Source organism: Engystomops pustulosus, chromosome 4 (assembly GCF_040894005.1).
Source record: "Engystomops pustulosus chromosome 4, aEngPut4.maternal, whole genome shotgun sequence".
Classification (NCBI taxonomy): Eukaryota; Metazoa; Chordata; class Amphibia; order Anura; family Leptodactylidae; genus Engystomops; species Engystomops pustulosus.
The window spans coordinates 215,039,941-215,062,391 of NC_092414.1; the positions used below are offsets into that span (position 1 = coordinate 215,039,941).

Genomic DNA, 22,451 nt, shown 5'->3' on the forward strand with positions numbered 1-22,451 from the left:
AGCACAGTGACAGGGCAACTGGGGGAGCACAGTGACAGAGCAACTGGGGGAGCACAGTGACAGAGCAACTGGGGGAGCACAGTGACAGAGCAACTGGGGGAGCACTGTGACAGGGCAACTGGGGGAGCACTGTGACAGGGCAACTAGGGGAGCACTGTGACCGGGCTACTGGGGGAGCACTGCGACAGGGCAACTGGGGGAGCACTGTGACCCGGCTACTGGGGGAGCACTGTGACAGGGCAACTGGGAGAACACTGTGACCCGGCTACTGGGGGAGCACTGCGACAAGGTAACTGGGTCAGCACTGTGACAGGGCAAATGGAGGAGCACTGTGACAGGGCAACTGGGGGAGCACTGTGACAAGGCAACTGGGGGAGCACTGTGACAGGGCAACTGGGGGAGCACTGTGACAGGGCAACTGGGGGAGCACTGTGACCAGGCTACTGGGGGAGCACTGCGACCAGGCTACTGGGGGAGCACTGTGACAGGGCAACTGGGGGAGCACTGTGACAGGGCAACTGGGGGAGCACTGCGACAAAGCAACTGGGGGAGCACTGCAACAGGGCAACTGGGGGAGCACTGTGACCTGGTTACTGGGCGAGCACTGCGACAAGGCAACCGGGGGGGAAAATGTGACCCGCCTACTGGGGGAGCACTGTGACAGGGCAACTGGGGGAGCACTGTGACAGGGCAACTAGGGGAGCACTGTGACAGGGCAACTAGGGGAGCACAGTGACAGGGCAACTAGGGGAGCACAGTGACAGAGCAACTGGGGGAGCACAGTGACAGAGCAACTGGGGGAGCACTGTGACCAGGCTACTGGGGGAGCACTGTGACCCAGCAACTGGAGGAGCACTGTGACCAGGCTACTGGGGGAGCACTGCGACAAGGCAACCGGGGAGCACTGCGACAGGCTACTGGGGAGCACAGTGATCCGGCTCCTGGGGGGGCACTGTGACCCGGCTACTGGGGGAGCACTGTGACCCGGATACTGGGTAAGCACTGTGACCTGGCTACTGGGGGAGCACTGCGACAAGGCAACTGCGGGAGCACTGCGACCAGGCTACTGGGGGAGCACTGTGACAGGGCAACTGGGGGAGCACTGCGACAAAGCAACTGGGGGAGCACTGCGACAAAGCAACTGGGGGAGCACTGCAACAGAGCAACTGGGGGAGCACTGTGACCAGGTTACTGGGAGAGCACTGCGACAAGGCAACCGGGGAGCACTGTGACCCACCTACTGGGGGAGCACTGTGACAGGGCAACTAGGGGAGCACAGTGACAGGGCAACTAGGGGAGCACAGTGACAGGGCAACTAGGGGAGCACAGTGACAGAGCAACAGGGGGAGCACTGTGACCAGGCTACTGGGGGAGCACTGTGACCAGGCTACTGGGGGAGCACTGTGACCAGGCTACTGGGGGAGCACTGTGACCAGGCTACTGGGGGAGCACTGTGACAGGGCAACTGGGAGAGCACTGTGACCCGGATACTGGGGGAGCACTGCGACAAGGTAACTGGGTCAGCACTGTGACAGGGCAACTGGGGGAGCACTGTGACAAGGCAACTGGGGGAGCACTGTGACAGGGCAACTGGGGGAGCACTGTGACCAGGCTACTGGGGGAGCACTGCGACCAGGCTACTGGGGGAGCACTGTGACAGGGCAACTGGGGGAGCACTGTGACAGGGCAACTGGGGGAGCACTGCGACAAAACAACTAGGGGAGCACTGCGACAAAGCAACTAGGGGAGCACTGCGACAAAGCAACTGGGGGAGCACTGCAACAGGGCAACTGGGGGAGCACTGTGACCTGGTTACTGGGCGAGCACTGCGACAAGGCAACCGGGGGGGAAAATGTGACCCGCCTACTGGGGGAGCACTGTGACAGGGCAACTGGGGGAGCACTGTGACAGGGCAACTAGGGGAGCACTGTGACAGGGCAACTAGGGGAGCACAGTGACAGGGCAACTAGGGGAGCACAGTGACAGAGCAACTGGGGGAGCACAGTGACAGAGCAACTGGGGGAGCACTGTGACAGAGCAACTGGGGGAGCACTGTGACCCAGCAACTGGAGGAGCACTGTGACCAGGCTACTGGGGGAGCACTGCAACAAGGCAACCGGGGAGCACTGCGACAGGCTACTGGGGAGCACAGTGATCCGGCTCCTGGGGGGGCACTGTGACCCGGCTACTGGGGGAGCACTGTGACCCGGATACTTGGTAAGCACTGTGACCAGGCTACTGGGGGAGCACTGCGACAAGGCAACTGCGGGAGCACTGCGACCAGGCTACTGGGGGAGCACTGTGACAGGGCAACTGGGGGAGCACTGCGACAAAGCAACTGGGGGAGCACTGCGACAAAGCAACTGGGGGAGCACTGCAACAGGGCAACTGGGGGAGCACTGTGACCAGGTTACTGGGGGAGCACTGCGACAAGGCAACCGGGGAGCACTGTGACCCACCTACTGGGGGAGCACTGTGACAGGGCAACTGGGGGAGCACTGTGACAGGTCAACTAGGGGAGCACTGTGACAGGGCAACTAGGGGAGCACAGTGACAGGGCAACTAGGGGAGCACAGTGACAGGGCAACTAGGGGAGCACAGTGACAGAGCAACAGGGGGAGCACTGTGACCAGGCTACTGGGGGAGCACTGTGACCATGCTACTGGGGGAGCACTGTGACCAGGCTACTGGGGGAGCACTGTGACCAGGCTACTGGGGGAGCACTGTGACCCAGCAACTGGAGGAGCACTGTGACCAGGCTACTGGGGGAGCACTGCGACAAGGCAACCGGGGAGCACTGCGACAGGCTACTGGGGAGCACAGTGATCCGGCTCCTGGGGGGGCACTGTGACCCGGCTACTGGGGGAGCACTGTGACCCGGATACTTGGTAAGCACTGTGACCAGGCTACTGGGGGAGCACTGCGACAAGGCAACTGCGGGAGCACTGTGACAGGGCAACTGGGGGAGCACTGCGACAAAGCAACTGGGGGAGCACTGCGACAAAGCAACTGGGGGAGCACTGCAACAGGGCAACTGGGGGAGCACTGTGACCAGGTTACTGGGGGAGCACTGCGACAAGGCAACCGGGGAGCACTGTGACCCACCTACTGGGGGAGCACTGTGACAGGGCAACTGGGGGAGCACTGTGACAGGTCAACTAGGGGAGCACTGTGACAGGGCAACTAGGGGAGCACAGTGACAGGGCAACTAGGGGAGCACAGTGACAGGGAAACTAGGGGAGCACAGTGACAGAGCAACAGGGGGAGCACTGTGACCAGGCTACTGGGGGAGCACTGTGACCAGGCTACTGGGGGAGCACTGTGACCAGGCTACTGGGGGAGCACTGTGACCAGGCTACTGGGGGAGCACTGTGACCAGGCTACTGGGGGAGCACTGTGACCCAGCAACTGGAGGAGCACTGTGACCAGGCTACTGGGGGAGCACTGCGACAAGGCAACCGGGGAGCACTGCGATAGGCTACTGGGGAGCACAGTGATCCGGCTCCTGGGGGGCACTGTGACCCGCCTATTGGGTAAGCACTGTGACCCGGCTACTGGGGGAGCACTGTGACCCGGCTACTGGGGGAGCACCGTGACCCGGCTACTGGGGGAGCACCGTGACCCGGCTACTGGGGGAGCACCGTGACCCGGCTACTGGGGGAGCACCGTGACCCGGCTACTGGGGGAGCACCGTGACCCGGCTACTGCGGGAGCACTGTGACTTGAGCTTTCTGGTTACCCTCAAAAGGCTGATTGCGACAGTATTACGTTATAAGTGTAACTACTAAACTGCTTGTATAACTGTTTAGGTGTAGCTACATTTATACAGTTATAAAATAACATTCGCCCCTTTAAGGGCAACCTTGAGGCTGATATCGCCTCTGGTGAAAATGAGTTTGACACCCCTGTGCTAAGGCAATGACATGGGCATGACAGATACAAAACTCATGTTCAGGGGCACATATCATAATAATAAGCAAGGTTCCATGGTGTAATGGTTAGCACTCTGGACTCTGAATCCAGCGATCCGAGTTCAAATCTCAGTGGGACCTAATTTTTTTTTTTTTATAATTATTTGTGCTATTGAATTATAATAATAGAAGTTAGTGAAAAGAATCTACTATTTGCACTAATGTATAGGAATATATTCTAAGTGCTCCAAGCTCTATAGGACGCTGGGAATAAATTTCTATTTTTACTTGAATAAAGTGACACCCAAGTCCCAAAACGCGTTGTAACCAGAGCCAACCAAACTAAATAAAATGAACCCTTTAAGGAAGACTATTTGAAGTGGGCACCACTGCTCTACACCTTATTTACAAATGTGTCTGATATGCAAATATCTCAAAACTATTTAAGAAATTATTCCAAAAGACGCTACTACCCTACGAGCGCCGTTTTCCCCCTTTTTCTCTTTGTATTCTAAGAGACATTTATATATTATTATTTATAGAGCACATTGATTCCCTGGAGCTGTACCATCAGTAAGGGGTCACGAACATTACATTAAGACAAGTACAAATACAAAACTACAATGATCAGGAGACATGTGGAGGGAGGACCCTGCCCGTGAGGGCTCACAATCTATATGGGAAGGTAGATGGAGACACGAGGCGAGGGAGCAGAGCAGTTATTGTGTGTTGTAGATCCTAAACAGACGGGTTTTCAGATTGTGTTTGAAGGATTAGAAGGTGGGGGGGGGGGCAGTCTGACACATTTTGGTAGAGAGTTCCAGAGTATGGGGGAAGAACGGGAGAAATTGTGGAGACGGATTTAAGAAGAGCAGATTGTAACAGAGTGAAGCTGAAGGTCCTGTGAGGAGCGGAGATTACACGTGGGACTGAGGAGTTCAGAGGTATATGAAGAGGAGGTTGTGGATGGCGCAAGTCATGGCTGCTATTTTAAATTGAATTCCTTGTACGATATGTAGAGAGGAGAGGCAGAGGAGAATCCAGAAGACAGACGGCAGCAGAGTTACGGATGGATTAGAGGGGCGTTAGAGAGTTAGTTGGGAGACCACAGAGAAGAATTTTGGAGTAGTCCAAGAGAGATGATGAGGGCATGGTCGGATGCAAGACAAGTTCTTGAGATGGAGGCGGCAGGTTGTAGTGAAGGCCTGGATCTGAGGCTTAAAGGAGAAGGCAGAGTGAAATATACCTCCATGGCAGCGGACTATAGGGACTGTGGAGAGTGTGGAGCCATGAATTGTGATGGTTAGGTCTAGTGGGAGAGATTATGTGTTCTGGAAAAGAAGGAAAATATGGCCGATAGACACTCTGGAATTCTGGCTAGAAGAGATGTGAAATCTAGACCAGAAAATTAGATCTGTGTGTCATTAGGCTTATTAGAGTATTGAGAGCCATGGGACTTATTGAGCGGTCCTAGGCCATAGCTATTGATGGAGAAGAGTAGGGGTCCCAGGACAGAACCTTGAGGGCTGTCAACAGAGAGGGGGCAAGGTGAAGAGGTGGTATGAGAGTGATAGTCCTCTTGGAGAGGTAGTAGGAAATACATCAAAGGGACAGGTCAGTGATGCCAAGAGAATGTAGTGTCTGCAGCTGGAGAGATTGATCAACAGTGGCTTATCAATAAGAAGGAGAGGGCGTAGAAGGTAGTTAAAGGTAGAAAATAGTTGTCTGGGTTTTTGAGATTGATCTCTCCAACCACTTTTGAAGCACCTGAATTAAATCAGATGGAACCAAGACAATTACTGGAGGGTGCTCCTGGAACTGAAGGCTGCTCCTGGATGAGTGGTCAAGGCAATGGACTTGAAATCCATAGAGGCCTCCCCATTAAGATTCGAATCCTGCCAACTTTTTCTTTTCTGTGCTCCTGAGACAAGTCTTTCCTTGGCTTCCTCTGGTCCATGTTCAGTGTGGTCCACACCGTGCCATCAAACAGAACAAGGAATAGCTGTAGCCCTGTATACAGATCCATTGACCGATTACAAGATTGTAGATGCCTGTGATGCCAATTAATGGACACAATGGGGCAGATTTACTTACCCGGTCCATTCGCGATCAAGCGGCGCGTTCTCTGCGGTGGATTCGGGTCCAGCCGGGATTCACTAAGGTAGTTCCTCCGACGTTGAAGTCCGCTGAAATGCACTCAAGTTCACCGGCCTATTCCTGGTGAAGGTAATTGCAAGCTCCGCGACACTTTTTGTTTTTTAAATGCGGTGGTTTTTCCGAATGGGTCGGGTTTTCGTTCGACCTCGCCCCCCGATTTCCGTCGCGTGCATGCCAGCGCCGATGCGCCACAATCCGATCGCGAGCGCCAAAATCCCGGGGTAATTCAGGGGAAATCGCCGCAAATCGGAAATATTCGGGTAACACGTCGGGAAAACGCGAATCGGGCCCTTAGTAAATGACCCCCAATGTGATTTAACTTGTCCCTTTGCTCACATTTTTGTTCAGGAGTACTATCATTTCTGTCCAGGGTCTTAATTTAAAAAAAAAAATTTGTTGAAGCCCGGTCGAAAAAGCAACGTCTGCCTTTTATTTGTTCATTTTTATAGAAATGGAATTTATTTTAATGAAATTTTTGTCAGCTTCGAGTTATTTCTGTGTCCATTGTGGGTTTTCCTTTCACCAAACCAGGGTTACCAACTATTTTGTCCACCTGTGTATTTGGGCAGTCATGGTGGACTTTATGGAAAAAGAATTATCGGTATGACAAATTCATACTTTCCATAATGTCCCCCATGGTGGTCAACTGGAGACTTACCAAATTTTCATGGTAGGAACACTGCATGAAGAACTCTTCAGCCAAAGGCCAAGTCCTTAGCATTCTGGAGGTCTAATCTGTAATGTTTCATGAATGTTGATGGACTACACCACGCAGCAGCTTTACAGGTACTATGAAGATCTCAAGGGGTTAACAATCTTCCTTAAAAGCCGTTTCTGATAGTTTGAGGGGTGCAGATTTGAAAATGGGTTGAAATATAGGGGGGTTTCTAATATCATATAGTTTAAATTTCATTAAAAACAATGATGATTTCCAAAAAAGTCAATTCTGAAATCTTGAAAATACATCAAGTCGAGATTCGATTTGTAAGCCGCGTGACATCAAAAGAAGTTTTCCCAAACATTACAAAAAATTATGAAAAATGTAGACACACAGGGAATGTTATTCAGCAACTTCTTTAGGTGGCAAATCTCATCTGCCTGAAAACTAAATAATTTCAAATTTTTAAAATGGCAAATTTTTCAAAAATTTTCATCCGTTTTTTAAAATTTTTCTTTATGCAAAATTTATCAGCCAAAACTAAAATGAAGCACACAACATGTTCACGAAATACAAATCTTAAAATCGCTTTGATAAGTAAAAGTGTTAAAAAGTTATAACCATGTAAAGCAACGCAAGTTAAGAATACTAAAAATGGGGCTGAGCCTTAAGCTATGAACTGGCTAAGTCCTTAAAGAGGACCTGTTACCCAAAAAAACAAAAAAAAAACAAACTAAAGTTAAAGTTAAATTATAAGCAGTGATAAACGGCTAGCTTTATCAGAACCCTCAAAAAAAGCTAGCAGACACTTCAGTTCCGTACAATAGGAACGCTGGAACAAGCTCACAGAGGTCCGGTGTATTCGTGAGGGGGTGGAACTAGGACTAAGCTCAGCAATCACTGCCGGTCTACCGAGTGGGCGGAGTAGTCTGGGTCCATAGCTGTTTAATTAAAACATTTTTTGAAAATGGTAGTTGTATATGTAGTCGTGGCCGAGTGGTTAAGGCGATGGACTTGAAATCCATTGGGGTTTCCCCGCGCAGGTTCGAATCCTGCCGACTACGGTTTTACTGCCCCTTGCTGTAACATTTATTTGGAACAAAATTCAGAGTAAAGTCTTTATTTTTTGTTCGTTGTTAAAGAATAGCCCAAACAATTGTGTCAAATATAAAAGTTATTTTGTTTAACAGGTAAAACATGTTTAAAATGTTGGCAAGGAATAAAAAGATCGAGCCTCCCCGTCGGGGAATCGAACCCCGGTCTCCCGCGTGACAGCAGGGATACTCACCACTATACTAACGAGGAATTGCTGTAGAAAAGATAGGTACTATACAAATTTTTTTTTGTAGGGTCTGTATTACTGTTATACTAGACTGGAGGAAGTTTTGGGTCCATTATAATTTATGTTGCTACAGGAAAGGGGGAATCGTTCGGGGTTATTCTTTTTGGGGACCAACATAACAACATTTTACAGTTTGAGAGGTGGCTGCAGAGCAAGATGCATAGTACTTTGGGTTGGGGAGGGTGGGTTGTTATTATTCACTGTGGATGACTTAATAGGTGGGTATTATACTATGCGGCCACAATAGGAAGTAGGGTAAGGGGCAGGGCATAGGGTGTGGCTTAGAATAAATTAAAAAAAAAAAAAAAAAAATGGATCAAGCTCACTGCCCAAGACCCAAAATTTTGGAATGAAATGTTTACATGCACCTATACCAAATCTGGTAAATCGGGAGGACGGCACTTAAAATTTTCTGACTACCGATTGATCTCTTCAACCACCTTTGAAGCACCTGGTTCCATCCGATGGAACCAAGACAATTACTGGAGGGTGCTCATGGAACTGAAGGCTGCTCCTGGATGAGTAGTCAAGGAAATGAACTTAAAAATCCATAGAGGCCTCCCCATTAAGATTCAAATCCTGCCAACTTTTTCTTTTCTGTGCTCCTGAGACAAGTCTTTCATTGGCTTCCTCTGGTCCATGTTCAGTGTGGTCCACACCATGCCATCAAACAGAACAAGGAATAGCTGTAGCCCTGTATACAGATCCATTGACCGATTACAAGGTTGTAGATGCCTGTGATGCCAATTAGTGGACACAATGCGATTTAACAAGTCATTTTGCTCACATTTTTGTTCAGGAGTACTATCATTTCTGTCTGTTTTTAGGGTCTTAATTTTTTTTTTTTAATTCTGTTGAAGCCCGGTCGAAAAAGCAACGTCTGCCTTTTATTTGTTCATTTTTATAGAAATGGAATTTATTTTTACTTTTGTCAGCTTTGAGTTATTTCTGTGTCCATTGTGGGTTTTCCTTTCACCAAACCAGGGTTACCAACTATTTTGTCCACCTGTGTATTTGTGCAGTCATGGTGGACTTTATGGAAAAAGAATTATCGGTATGACAAATTCATACTTTCCATAATGTCCCCCATGGCGGTCAACTGGAGACTTACCAAATTTTCATGGTAGGATCACTGCATGAAGAACTCTTCAGCCAAAGGCCAAGTCCTTTGGAACTTGTGTGGAATGTGCAGGTAAGTTTTTTTTAAATCATAACATTCCTTGGATGGTTAGACAAAGCCATCTTGCAATGGAAGACTTGGAATCTTTTAGCCCTTCTTTGCATTACCAAAGAGTATTAAAAGATTTTCATCTTTATGCCAAGATCTTGTAACATCTAGGAGATGCCGTTTAGTTTTTCTGGCAGACTTAAGATTTGCATTCTACTCTACGAATGTCAGAAATGACCATTTTCAATTGATACAATTCTTGCAAAAAGTTTGCCAAAAATAAAATCCTTTGGCAAATGCACATGGACCTCTCGCTGAACTCTCACGAGAACAACACCATAGCAATTCCTCGTTAGTATAGTGGTGAGTATCCCCGCCTGTCACGCGGGAGACCGGGGTTCGATTCCCCGACGGGGAGGCTAGTCTTTTTCATTCTGCACCCCTCATTCCTTCCTTCGAGCCCGTCACAAATTTTAAGATGTGTTCTCTCTTTTTACCTTTTGAAATTTGTGTAAATTTTAGGGCTGAATGAACCTATTACCAACAAAATTTGCCCATGCTAAATTTCACCTCCATTTTGATTTAATTATTATGAAGATCTCAAGGGGTTAACAATCTTCCTTAAAAGCGGTTTCTGATAGTTTGAGGGGTGCAGATTTGAAAATGGGTTGATATATAGGGGGGTTTCTAATATCATAGATTTTAAATTTAATTAAAAACAATGATGATTTCCAAAAAAGTCAATTCTGAAATCTCCTTGAAAATACATCAAGTCGAGATTCGATTTGTAAGCCGCGTGACATCAAAATAAGTTTTCCCAAACATTACAAAAAAATTATGAAAAATGTAAAGTAGACACACAGGGAATGTTATTCAGCAACTTCTTTTGGTGGCAAATCTTATCTGCCTGAAAACTAAATAATTTCAAATTTTGAAAATGGCAAAATTTTCAAAAAATTTTCATCCGTTTTTTAAAATTTTTCTTTACGCAAAATTTATCAGCCAAAACTAAAATGAAGCACAACATGTTGACGAATAAATAAAAATCTTAAAATCGCTTTGATAAGAAAAAGTGTTAAAAAGTTATAACCTTAGCCTTAAGCTATGAACTGGCTAAGTCCTTAAAGAGGACCTGTTACCCAAAAAAAAAAACCCTAAAAAGTTAAATTTTAAGCAGTGATAAACTGCTAGCTTTATCAGAACCCTCAAAAAAAGCTAGCAGACACTTCAGTTCCGTATAATAGGAACGCTGGAACGAGCTCACAGAGGTCCGGTGTATTCGTGAGGGGGCGGAACTAGGACTAAGCTCAGCAATCACTGCCGGTCTACTGAGTGGGCGGAGCAGTCTGGGTCCATAGCTGTTTAATTAAAAGTTTTTTTGAAAATGGTAGTTGCATATGTAGTCGTGGCCGAGTGGTTAAGGCGATGGACTTGAAATCCATTGGGGTTTCCCCGCGCAGGTTCGAATCCTGCCGACTACGGTTTTACTGCCCCTTGCTGTAACATTTATTTGGAACAAAATTCAGAGTCTTTATGTTTTGTTCGTCGTTAAAGAATACCCCCAAAAATTGTGTCAAATATAAAAGTTATTTTGTTTAACAGGTAAAACATGTTTGAAATGTTGGTAAAGAATAAAAAAAAAAATCTAGCCTCCCCGTCGGGGAATCGAACCCCGGTCTACCACGTGACAGGCGGGGATACTCACCACTATACTAACGAGGAATTGCTGTAGAAGAAATTGGTACTATACAATTTTTTTTTTGGAGGGTCTGTATTACTGTTATACTAGACTGGAGGAAGTTTTGGGTCCATTATAATTTATGTTGCTACATAACTGGGGGAATCATTAGGGGTTATTCTTTTTGGGGACCAATAGGACAACATTTTACAGTTTGGGAGGTGGCTGCAGAGCAAGATGCATAGTACTTTGGGTTGGGGAGGGTGGGTTGTTATTATTCATTGTGGATGACTTAAAAGGTGGGTATGATACTATGCGGCCACAATAGGAAGTAGGGTAAGGGGCAGGGCATAGGGTGTGGCTTAGAATAAATAATTTAAAAAAAAAAGGCCGCAAAAATTTCAGGTTCCACCGAGATTTGAACTCGGATCGCTGGATTCAAAGTCCAGAGTGCTAACCATTACACCATGGAACCAGCTGATTTCTCTCACAAATTATGTTCACAAGAGAGGGGGGAAACACCACATCCAATAACAACACACCCCAGTAACAAGTCGTCACAAAATACTTTATTATTTGTACAAAATGTTCCATTTCATTAAATAATAATAAATATAAAAAACAGATAAAAAAAACCTATTATAAAAAGGCACAAGATAAAAAAGTACAATAGAAAAAGGCACTGCAACAGTAATAAAGCAAGAAGGGCAACGTGATGGGGGGGTTTGAGAGGAGGCAACATCGCTTCTTCTCAGCTGCCACCGGGACCTACAGCCAAAAAGGAATTTTTTTTTTACACATAATATCAGATCTAATATTAAAGGGGCTCCCCCCCCCCCCAAAATACGATTCAATCACCTAAACCCTTTAGAACTAGCCAACCTCCAAACTCTTGACAAACTCGTGACAAACTAATAACCAACAATTGAATTATAAGCTGAACTAACGGGACGGACTCAGATGTCAAACAAGTCTTGGTTACCGAATGTTGAAGTTGTTGGGAATCTACAAAGCTTCTACTCTACCCAACCCTCTTCTAACTTCTCGCTTCTACTCTACCCAACCCTCTTCTAACGTCTCGCTTCTACTCTACCCAACCCTCTTCTAACTTCTCGCTTCTACTCTACCCAACCCTCTTCTAACTTCTCGCTTCTACTCTACCCAACCCTCTTCTAACTTCTCGCTTCTACTAAACATGGTAAATATGGTGAGATAGAACAATTGGTTTGGAAGAACCTGGTTTAGTGGTCTTGATACTGTACACGACACGAGAGGCCCCCCGAGGTCACAAGACCCCACCAAACTACTCTACACATCTCAGTTTCCATGTATAAACTGGTTCCTCTTCGTTGTATCATCACAGGGGGGGAGGGAGGGGGAGGGTATGGACTACGCACACAGGACACATAACAGTCTCAGCTCTTATTTCCAAATCCCCGAACGCCCTCCTCGTGTAGAAACCCTCTTCAGAGGCTTGGATGGACCAGGACGACGTTGAGTAATCAGAACCTGAGATGTAGAAGAAGGAACGGTAGAGGAGCGGTAGAAGATAACATTGAAACATTTTAGTAGTCAACAACGTTGAGGACACTTACCTCTTTCTTTACGGCTTCTGGACCTTTAGGTGGAATTTTCTTGGGATTGGTTGGGAGTTTGGAGACCTCTTGCTCCTTCTCATCTGGTCTAGAGACATAGGTACTATAAAAAGTGAGGATGATGTGAGACGCAATGACCCATATGGCATAGAATGCGGTCAAGTTGATTTTTTTTTTATGTCAAAGTACAATTACCTAAGATGAGGCTGCTCTTTTCTGCTCCCTAGAGGATGGGGCAATGCTGTTATATCTAGGAAAAGTGAAGACAAAGTAGATGAAAAATTGGACACATTACGGACACCTTCAACCAAACCCATGTCTACACCCATCGTAAATCCCCTTACCAGGGTCTATGTGAAGCAGACCTTTATCCAGTTCATTGAGGGGGTCGCCTGGTGTCCGATCAAGTAACTTAGAGGAAGACAAGAATCGGCAGGGTAAATGGCAGGAAGTGTATGGATCCACCCTAATATAATCTACACCACGTAACAGGCTCTCACCATACGGATGTAGTACTGCAGGATTGGATTTGGGGTGGCTTGGTCTTCTCCATCCCAGTGTGAAGAGGTCTCCTGGCTCTTATTGGGAGGCTCGTCATGAAAGGGGTGCTCGGGGAAGGTTTTGGGAAGAGTTGTGGCCACTGAAAGAGGTGAAGAGATTACAAGTATGAATGAACTGCGTAGTCTCTTGATCTAACCCCCCCACTGATGCACGAAAACCCCCTGCAGATGTCCCTGCTCATTAGCCAGACTCCCCTCTACGTCTTGTTAATAAATAATTTCCTTCTAAAACTCAGAATTAACTTGTTCCTTGCCAAAAAAAGGAACACAGTACAACATAGACAGCTGAGATAAGACGTCAGAATTGAGATGGCAACTCTAGAGTCACACGCCTTGACCGCCATGGTGGTACAGCTCGACGGATATAACCAAAAGCACCCCTCTCCCTTCTGAATGTACAAATATTTACTTAAAGGGGTTGTGTTACTCATAAAAGTAAAAGGGGGCACTAGTCTGAACCCCATTTTGCGTCCCTTTCTGCACAAGTGCATGAGGCCTCATAGGGACGGTCCGTGATCTGCGTTATGAAGAGACCTTTCTTAGTAGAGTCTCTTCACTTCGTATCACCGTGCTGTACACTAAGGGGCGTGAAATTAAGGAGGGCCAAGTTGCACACAGGCCAAATGATGGATTTTCAGATGTCATCGGTCTACAATGCAGAAGCAAAACTTTATGTATCCAATCAGAGGGGTGTCCAGGGTTTTGGACCCCCAACAATTTCAAATTGATCATCTAGACCAAAGAACCCAGGTGGGATCCAGTACTTGCCGGTGACAATCTTCCTCTCCACCTTCGGCCCCTGTGCCGCTTTCCCATCCCCCAGCAAATCCCTTCTCTCTGCTTAGCCTGGATTTTCTATGTCCTGAAGACTGGACGCGTCTCTACAGGTGAGGACTGCGATGTCACATAAAGCTGAATCCATGATGAAGATGCTGTGCGAGAGACCGCGTTCACAGGGGGCACTGGGGGAACCGGTCTAAGTATGGCATTTAGAAGCACACCTTCATCTACAGGCCAAATCATAATCAAGCAGGGACATTACTCATAGATCCAGGCACTCCAGGCGACTGTGGGAATCTTCTTATATTTGTTTTCTACATCCATCAACTTTTCTAATTATGCTAATAAGTCAGAAGGGCTCCAGGGTGGTGTTAACAAATCTCCTCCGTGCTGCAGCCTCAAAGGCTGTTACACTGTGCGGGAGCACTCGGCGCTCACCACTGTGCAATACTACATCATGCAGGGGGAGGGAAGGGGAAGTGCTGAGAGAGCTGCAGCATTGAGGGACTCTTTAGCATAATTCTAAAAGTTGCTTTTAGAAGGAACGAGGCCATGGATAAAAAAAAATATAAGAAATCGACCACAGTCACGGTGCCCACATCTACGAGTAATGTCCCTGGAGATCCGGTGACCAGACTATCTCCCTGGTTTATCATGATGGATTTTGTTGGTAGATTTTCTTTTAGTCACTTTAAAAAGTTTTTGTGCCGAATATATCAGTAACTAGGGCCATTAATACCAGATTCAGCTCTGCCAGCCTTCCATGAATAGGAGCTGACCTGCAGTAACCTGGTCTGACCACTACAACAGGACCAGAGCCATCAGCCCCTCTGGCTCCATTCTCTATGTATCAGCTATCAGGCACAAATCATCCCATAGATCGGTTCCAAAAAGTCTGGAAACCCTTAAGACGTTAATTTGCTATATTGAGGAATAAATTGGATTATTATTTTATGTGTCCTTTAAATACAAGGTTTCTGAGTAAAACCCTCAATGGTTCCACAACACAACAACATCTGGATTATAAGCTCCTTCATGATCCTCCAAGTCTGAAGCTGGTGTATCTAGTAGTGGGGATCCTGACTCCTAGCATCATGATCACGTCTAGTCAGCTATAATCCGGTGGGACCATGGTCCTATACGTTCAGTGATGACCATCAGTCCAGTGAGGAGGTCAGGAATGACCAGTGAATGTCACAGCGACAGCAATACTCTCCCCTTACCCATTCACACCACCGGCTACAGTATACGACACATCCGTGGTACCTCTACCATTCACAATAGTCAAGAGATCCAACCGGTACTGGAGCGGATACTCACCGTTCCCTGTCATGGTGACATCTGGGTTTGGCTCCAGCGGTAAAAAGCCATGATGACTACTGAAGCTGTGACTTAGTTCTTCCACTTGCATTGGGTAGAAACTTTCTTCTGGATCGGACACTCCGCGACCCGGCTGATGACTTATTTTGTCCTCTCGATATGTGGAGGGGGTTCTTGAACCACGGCCGTGTCCTTGGAAAGACACCTTGGATATTGGACTGAGGTTTGGAATGGATAGTGGAGCCCGATCTAGGCTCAGGTAAGTACCAGGTTCACTTAAGTGGTTACTACCCCCAGCGGTGGTCCGGTTGGCGGCCTCCTTGGAGTGATTATGGATTTGCACTGTAGTACTGTCTCTCAGGTTCTGGTTCTGGGTAGGAGCACCCGTGAAGGACAACGCTGAAAAGTTCTTGATTTGATGATTGTCCATAGAGCTCAATATACTTCTCTCTGAATAATCTTGTTGTCGACCTCCCATCAATGACTGATGTAGTCCCTCGATTTGGTGGCCACCATGTCCTAACGTCTCGTTTCTCGTCACCGAGTAGCCGCTGGAGTTTTTGTTTTGGTCGGTCATCTCTTGGTGGGACAAATATTGGCTTTTGTCCACCGTGACCCTACCGTAGGATTCCCTCATATACTGATCGGCGAGATACTTTCTTATGACGTCATCAGCTATCATTTCCCGGAGCGTCTGGAGGTCACCGTTCTTAAAAGACCCCCTGCTGAAGAGACTGGTGGTATCTACCGCCCCCAGTTGGCCAATATTGCCGCTCAGCTGGACATCAGTCAATGAGACTTGGACATCAGTGTTTTTAGTCTTGTTGCTCACCCCGTCCCCCATAAATCTGAGATTCGAGTCCTTTGCAGAACCTGATCCAATGAGACTTTGGCTTCTTTCTTCTGTGATTCTGCTGAAGTTAATCAGGTCTGAGCCACTGCTATCTGTAAGAGGTCGATTGCCCCCCTGTCTGCTTCGCTGACTATCTTCTAGATGGCGGCTACCAGTGGCAATGGCCTGAAGAGCACTCCTCTGAACATGACCATCGTTCTCATTATGGGAACCAGTATTATCTCTCAGTTGCCGGTTAGTCTTCCCAGCTGCGACGGTTCCTTGCCCGGCCTGAACGCTGGACTCCTCTCCGTAGACCCCTTCTCTGGTGAGTTGTGACATCGCCGGTTCAGAATCGTCCATCGGTTGACGCGGTGCCCCAACCGAGGAGCTCTCAGAAGGAACCTAAGCAGTGATGAAAACAAAGGTCAGGGAAACTCCATGATTGTCACAGGTACCCTCAGTAGCCATTCCCATAAGATTTTCGGGTAATCCTGGCTCTCCTTAAGAAAAACAGAGGAAAAAAAAGTGAGAGGGGCTCAGACCTTGGCAGAGAGAACACGTAGGGCCTGACTCCAGTGACTCTTCATAACATCCTGAAGCTGGGACAACATTTTGGCTCTTTCACTCTCCAACCGGTGAAGGAACCGAGACAGTTCTAGGCAGCGTTCCTCCGAGTGAGACAGCCTTCAAATAAAACAAAAAAAAGAGTAAATGATGTTATAAACCTGTAACAAAGTCCCTTTTTTGACTTGTGCTCTGCATCGTTTTTATAGTTCTCAAAAGCTGTTGTGATGTCTCCTTCACAGAGCACAAGAGATCTTGCTCCCCGATTCTCTCACGTCCACCCAAGAGCAGCATGCAGGACATTGTAGAGCAGCGCTGATGACAAGAAAGCTCTGATCTAGCCAGAGTATCTTGTTTATACCTAATAATAGTTATTTCTGAGATTCTGTCTTCCAGAGAAGGATGGAGACAGAGACGATAGAAGTGACCAGAAGAACAAGGCAGCCGTGGCAGACTCACTTGAGTTCATAGTCCATGACAACGTCTCGGTGACGCCGCTCCCTCTCCTGTAGTTCGGCCTTGAACTGGGACATCTGGCTGCAGAGTTCTGCTTCATGCTGGGATGTGAGCTCCAGGAGCTGCTTTCTAAAGGAGATGAGACACAAGTTACAGGACAATTTTGTGCAACCCGATAAAACGTCCCCTATGTTGCTCCGATCCCACAGACTGCACATCTGCTACAGAAGGGGAGCCCTTGCATCATAACAAAGTATGATGCAAGGACTTCCTGTCTCCTGGCTGGACCTCTGTCCGGGCACTGTACAGTAACGGTGCTGCAGTCTGGCCGGCAGAAGGGAAGTGGTTGCATAATAATTTGGTACAATGCAAGGACTCATGTAATCTCTGGCGCATACTAGATTGGGTCGGTACCAGTACCTGTGCTGCTCTCTGACTGTGCACAGGTGTTGGGCGCTCTCATCGTGGAGCGCGCTCAGCCTCTCGGTGATCACCTCTTCCAGCCTCATTTTGTGCTCACTTTCGATCCGCACTTTTTCCGATTCACTCCGTGCCTGCAAATTGGCGGTGAGGAAGTAAAGGGGAGGGAAGAAGTGGGGGAAGGGAAACTCTGGTTAATCCCTTTCAGTGCAGGTCTGACAATCCGAAACCCACAATAACGTGCTATCAGTAGGGACGGGGACACACTGATGAACGCTGCAGTCTCTCCACTTGGTGGAAGAGAACCGGGTATCCTGTGTCTGGCGCACACTGATCCGATTTGGATGACGTACTAAGGACAGGCTCTGGATGTGATGCCCCTTTGAGCTTTGATTCTGTAAGGTAGCCCTGAGGGAGGCAACGTTCCTACCTTTTCCAGGTTGAGCTCCATCTGCAGAGTGTCTCTCTCCCGGTGCGAGGTCTGTAGCTCCCGCTCCAGGCTCAGGACATCTCCCTGCAGAGCGCTCAGGGCCAGCTGCAGCTGCTGACACTTGTGGGTCTCCTGCTGCATGTAGGCCTGCGGGGAGGGGTGATAATGCATCACTTGTCTATGGCCTCCTGCTACCCCCCCCCCATGGCCTCCTCCACCAATGATTGGATGCTCATCTATCCTATGACATAGTTGAACTATCCCTCTAAGCTCGGCAGATGCGCGTGGCCTCTACATGGTATCTTTACCTTTTCGGCCTCCAGGTCTCTGGCCCCCTGATCCTGCACTCTCCTGTGCTCCTCCAGCAGCTCCTTCTCCCTCTCCTCCCAGGATCTCTGCTGCTCCTGCATGCGCTGCCGTAGCAGCTCCAGCTCCCGTTTCTCCTGCTCCCTGGCCGCCTCCTCCACTTCTCGCTCGGCCTGGAGTAGAGACGCCTGTGCCGTCAGCTCGGCCACCTGTAGGAAGGATGTGGTCAGACCGGGAGCAGCAGCGCGGAAGTGTCACCGTGCTCACAGGACAATAGACTCTCACCTGTCTCTGAAGCTCCACCTGCTGCTCCTTGGTGGCTTTCTTCTCGTGGTCCAGTGACTCCAGGGCCTCGGCCAGCTGCTTCTCCACCAGGGTCAGAGCCTGGGGGGTACCATGGGTTACAAACATCTGACCAGGCATACTCTGCTGGTTCTCACCTCATGGGGTCTTCTCACCTCTTGGTCTCTGATCCGGGCCTGCTCAGCCTCCTCCTTCTCCTCTCGGAGACGCCGCATGGACTGTTCTCTCTGATTTTCCTGCTGCTTCCATCCCCCGACCACCAGGGCCAGAGTCTGAGGACAGGAAAGTCTCTGTGTCAACTAAACAAGATGGGTGGGGGGAGGCCTTGTACTACTGCTCCAATCACTTCTATGGTGGAGAGGAGGCATCTAACAGAAGGCGCAGCCAGTGTTATGAACCAGCTGTGCAATCAGACCTTTGTGTATGTTGTTAGTAGCAGCAGGACTGTGAAACATGTTTTTATATTCCAGGATTGTAGCTTCTCTATGTGCACTGGGGGCCTATCCTCACACTGCTGTGCTCTGTGCAGCCAGTGTTAGGTATGGTCCCTGGAATTACATGTAATTAGACCTTTGTATGTTGTTAGTAGCAGCAGGATTCCAGGATTGTAGCTTCTCCTAGGGGCATATCCTCATACTGCTGTGCTCTGTGCAAGCAGTGCTAGATATTGTCCCTGGAGAGACCGCTGTGTGTGTATATAGTAGCAGTGTGAAAGGTGTGCTCTCACACTGCTGTGCCCTCAGCATGGAGCTGCTCCATAGCACCTCCACGCTTGTATGACTGCTTTAGTATTCAACCAGTAGTCTGCTAGAGCTTAAAGGACTGAGGAGAAGCGAAACGTACAGAGCACAGCAGTGTGAGGATGCACCCCTTGTACTTTCCTGGAATATAAATCCATATTTCACAGTCCTGCTGCTTCTATCAAAAAGACACAACACTGGCTGCAGAGAGCACAGCAGTGTGAGGTCTGATTACACATCTCTCCAGGGACAATACATAACACTGGCTGCAGAGAGCACAGAGCACAGCAGTGTGAGGTCTGATTACACATCTCTCCAGGGACAATACATAACACTGGCTGCAGAGAGCACAGAGCACAGCAGTGTGAGGTCTGATCACACATCTCTCCAGGGATAGTACATTACACTGGCTGCAGAGAGCACAGAGCACAGCAGTGTGAGGTCTGATCACACATCTCTCCAGGGACAGTACATTACACTGGCTGCAGAGAGCACAGAGCACAGCAGTGTGAGGTCTGATTACAATACATACTCTGGCTGTAGTTTGCATGGTCCCTTTAAGGTTACAAACCCTCCAGACCTGTGTGTTGCAGCTTTGTTAGTGTGCGGAGGAGCACTTTTTGATGCAATGACATAACAGAAGTGAGGACAGTGAGTGTCAGTGTGTGGGGCGGCCCTCGTGGTGGCCATGTGAGTGCACACTGAGGGGGCGCAGTGATATAACGGGGGTCACCTGGTCCAGCTGCTGGATCATGCCGTCCTTCCTGTGCTCCGCCGCCAGCATCACCGACGCCCTCTGCTGGAGCTCCAGCATCTCGTTCTGCAGGTTCTGGATGTGACGTTCCAGGTGCTGCAGGGGGAGACACAGACAGTGATTGGGGGGGCACAGGGGCAGGTGGGGGGGGGGGGGGGAGGGGTAATTAGAAGAAAGCTGAGCTGGCTTTAATATGGACTGTCCCCACGTGATGCACTAACAGGATTACATCACACAGAGGCTTAGCCGCTGATCCACAGTCATGACAGATGACGGAGTCACCGAGGGAGGAGGGGCGGGGCGGGAGGGGGCGAGAGCGCAGGTAACCAGGACCGCAGGGGGGCGAGAGAGAGCGCAGGTAACCAGGACCGCAGGGGGGCAAGAGAGCGCAGGTAACCAGGACCGCAGGGGGGCAAGAGAGCGCAGGTAACCAGGACCGCAGGGGGGGGGGGGCGAGAGAGTGCAGGTAACCAGGACCGCAGGGGGGCAAGAGAGCGCAGGTAACCAGGACCGCAGGGGGGCAAGAGAGCGCAGGTAACCAGGACCGCAGGGGGGCAAGAGAGCGCAGGTAACCAGGACCGCAGGGGGGCGAGAGAGAGCGCAGGTAACCAGGACCGCAGGGGTGGGGGGCGAGAGAGCGCAGGTAACCAGGACCGCAGGGGGGCGAGAGAGAGCGCAGGTAACCAGGACCGCAGGGGGAGGGGGGGGGGGGGCGAGAGAGCGCAGGTAACCAGGACCGCAGGGGGGGGGGGGTGGGCGAGAGAGAGCGCAGGTAACCAGGACCGCAGGGGGGGGGGGGGGGGGCTTGGGCGAGAGAGACCGCAGGTAACCAGGACCGCAGGGGGGCAAGAGAGCGCAGGTAACCAGGGCCGCAGGGGGGCAAGAGAGCGCAGGTAACCAGGACCGCAGGGGGGCAAGAGAGCGCAGGTAACCAGGACCGCAGGGGGGGGGGGGGCAAGAGAGCGCAGGTAACCAGGACCGCAGGGGGGGGGGGTGGGCGAGAGAGAGCGCAGGTAACCAGGACCGCAGGGGGGCAAGAGAGCGCAGGTAACCAGGACCGCAGGGGGGCAGAGAGAGCGCAGGTAACCAGGACCGCAGGGGGGCAAGAGAGCGCAGGTAACCAGGACCGCAGGGGGGGGGGTGGGCGAGAGAGAGCGCAGGTATCCAGGACCGCAGGGGGGGGGGGTGGTCGAGAGAGAGCGCAGGTAACCAGGACCGCAGGGGGGGGGGGGGGGGCGAGAGAGCGCAGGTAACCAGGACCGCAGGGGGGGGGGGGGGGGGGGGCGAGAGAGAGCGCAGGTAACCAGGACCGCAGGGGGGGGGGGTGGGCGAGAGAGAGCGCAGGTAACCAGGACCGCAGGGGGGCAAGAGAGCGCAGGTAACCAGGACCGCAGGGGGGGGGGGGTGGGCGAGAGAGAGCGCAGGTAACCAGGACCGCAGGGGGGCAAGAGAGCGCAGGTAACCAGGACCGCAGGGGGGGGGGGTGGGCGAGAGAGAGCGCAGGTAACCAGGACCGCAGGGGGGCAAGAGAGCGCAGGTAACCAGGACCGCAGGGGGGCAGAGAGAGCGCAGGTAACCAGGACCGCAGGGGGGCAAGAGAGCGCAGGTAACCAGGACCGCAGGGGGGGGGGTGGGCGAGAGAGAGCGCAGGTAACCAGGACCGCAGGGGGGCAAGAGAGCGCAGGTAACCAGGACCGCAGGGGGGCAGAGAGAGCGCAGGTAACCAGGACCGCAGGGGGGCAAGAGAGCGCAGGTAACCAGGACCGCAGGGGGGGGGGGGGGGGCGAGAGAGCGCAGGTAACCAGGACCGCAGGGGGGGGGGGGGGGGGGAGAGAAAGCGCAGGTAACCAGGACCGCAGGGGGGGGGGGTGGGGGGGGTGGGCGAGAGAGAGCGCAGGTAACCAGGACCGCAGGGGGGGGGGGGGTGTTCGAGAGAGAGCGCAGGCAACCAGGACCGCAGGGGGGCAAGAGAGCGCAGGTAACCAGGACCGCCGGGGGGGGGGGGGGGGGGGGTTTGGCGAGAGAGAGCACAGGTAACCAGGACCGCAGGGGGGGGGGGGGTGTGGGCGAGAGAGAGCGCAGGTAACCAGGACCGAAGGGGGGGGGGGGGTGGGCGAGAGAGAGCGCAGGTAACCAGGACCGCAGGGGGGGGGGGGGGTGTTCGAGAGAGAGCGCAGGCAACCAGGACCGCAGGGGGGCAGAGAGAGCGCAGGTAACCAGGACCGCAGGGGGGCAGAGAGAGCGCAGGTAACCAGGACCGCAGGGGGGCAGAGAGAGCGCAGGTAACCAGGACCGCAGGGGGGCAGAGAGAGCGCAGGTAACCAGGACCGCAGGGGGGCAGAGAGAGCGCAGGTAACCAGGACCGCAGGGGGGCAGAGAGAGCGCAGGTAACCAGGACCGCAGGGGGGCAGAGAGAGCGCAGGTAACCAGGACCGCAGGGGGGCAGAGAGAGCGCAGGTAACCAGGACCGCAGG

The 22,451-nt window shown here is 50.6% G+C and overlaps 1 protein-coding gene and 4 non-coding genes across 8 annotated transcripts in view; 3 read left to right on the forward strand and 2 right to left on the reverse strand.

Annotated features, from left to right (window-relative positions):
• Window positions 1–7,708: 7,708 nt before the first annotated feature.
• TRNAS-UGA (transfer RNA serine (anticodon UGA)) lies at window positions 7,709–7,790 on the forward strand. The gene has a single exon. It is a non-coding gene; the product is annotated as a tRNA-Ser (tRNA).
• Window positions 7,791–9,582: 1,792 nt separating this feature from the next.
• On the forward strand, window positions 9,583–9,654 carry TRNAD-GUC (transfer RNA aspartic acid (anticodon GUC)). The gene has a single exon. It is a non-coding gene; the product is annotated as a tRNA-Asp (tRNA).
• Window positions 9,655–10,635: 981 nt separating this feature from the next.
• On the forward strand, window positions 10,636–10,717 carry TRNAS-UGA (transfer RNA serine (anticodon UGA)). The gene has a single exon. It is a non-coding gene; the product is annotated as a tRNA-Ser (tRNA).
• Window positions 10,718–11,317: 600 nt separating this feature from the next.
• On the reverse strand, window positions 11,318–11,389 carry TRNAQ-UUG (transfer RNA glutamine (anticodon UUG)). Its single transcript has one exon. It is a non-coding gene; the product is annotated as a tRNA-Gln (tRNA).
• Window positions 11,390–11,461: 72 nt separating this feature from the next.
• CNTROB (centrobin, centriole duplication and spindle assembly protein) overlaps window positions 11,462–22,451 on the reverse strand; it is a 33,473-nt gene continuing 22,483 nt past the window's right edge. For 2 of the 4 annotated variants that reach the window (XM_072149906.1, XM_072149909.1), the window contains exons 6-19: window positions 19,957–20,073; window positions 18,639–18,755; window positions 18,466–18,564; window positions 18,183–18,389; window positions 17,875–18,021; window positions 17,445–17,578; window positions 17,028–17,153; window positions 16,547–16,688; window positions 15,170–16,406; window positions 13,010–13,149; window positions 12,854–12,920; window positions 12,705–12,759; window positions 12,510–12,612; window positions 11,462–12,423 (exon numbers count right to left, since the gene is read on the reverse strand). In XM_072149906.1, the coding sequence (XP_072006007.1) occupies window positions 12,337–12,423; window positions 12,510–12,612; window positions 12,705–12,759; window positions 12,854–12,920; window positions 13,010–13,149; window positions 15,170–16,406; window positions 16,547–16,688; window positions 17,028–17,153; window positions 17,445–17,578; window positions 17,875–18,021; window positions 18,183–18,389; window positions 18,466–18,564; window positions 18,639–18,755; window positions 19,957–20,073 (2,778 nt within the window). In that variant the 3' untranslated portion in view covers window positions 11,462–12,336. The remainder of the gene's footprint in view (window positions 12,424–12,509; window positions 12,613–12,704; window positions 12,760–12,853; window positions 12,921–13,009; window positions 13,150–15,169; window positions 16,407–16,546; window positions 16,689–17,027; window positions 17,154–17,444; window positions 17,579–17,874; window positions 18,022–18,182; window positions 18,390–18,465; window positions 18,565–18,638; window positions 18,756–19,956; window positions 20,074–22,451) is intronic. The other 2 variants (XM_072149907.1, XM_072149908.1) reach the window with 2 other exon arrangements.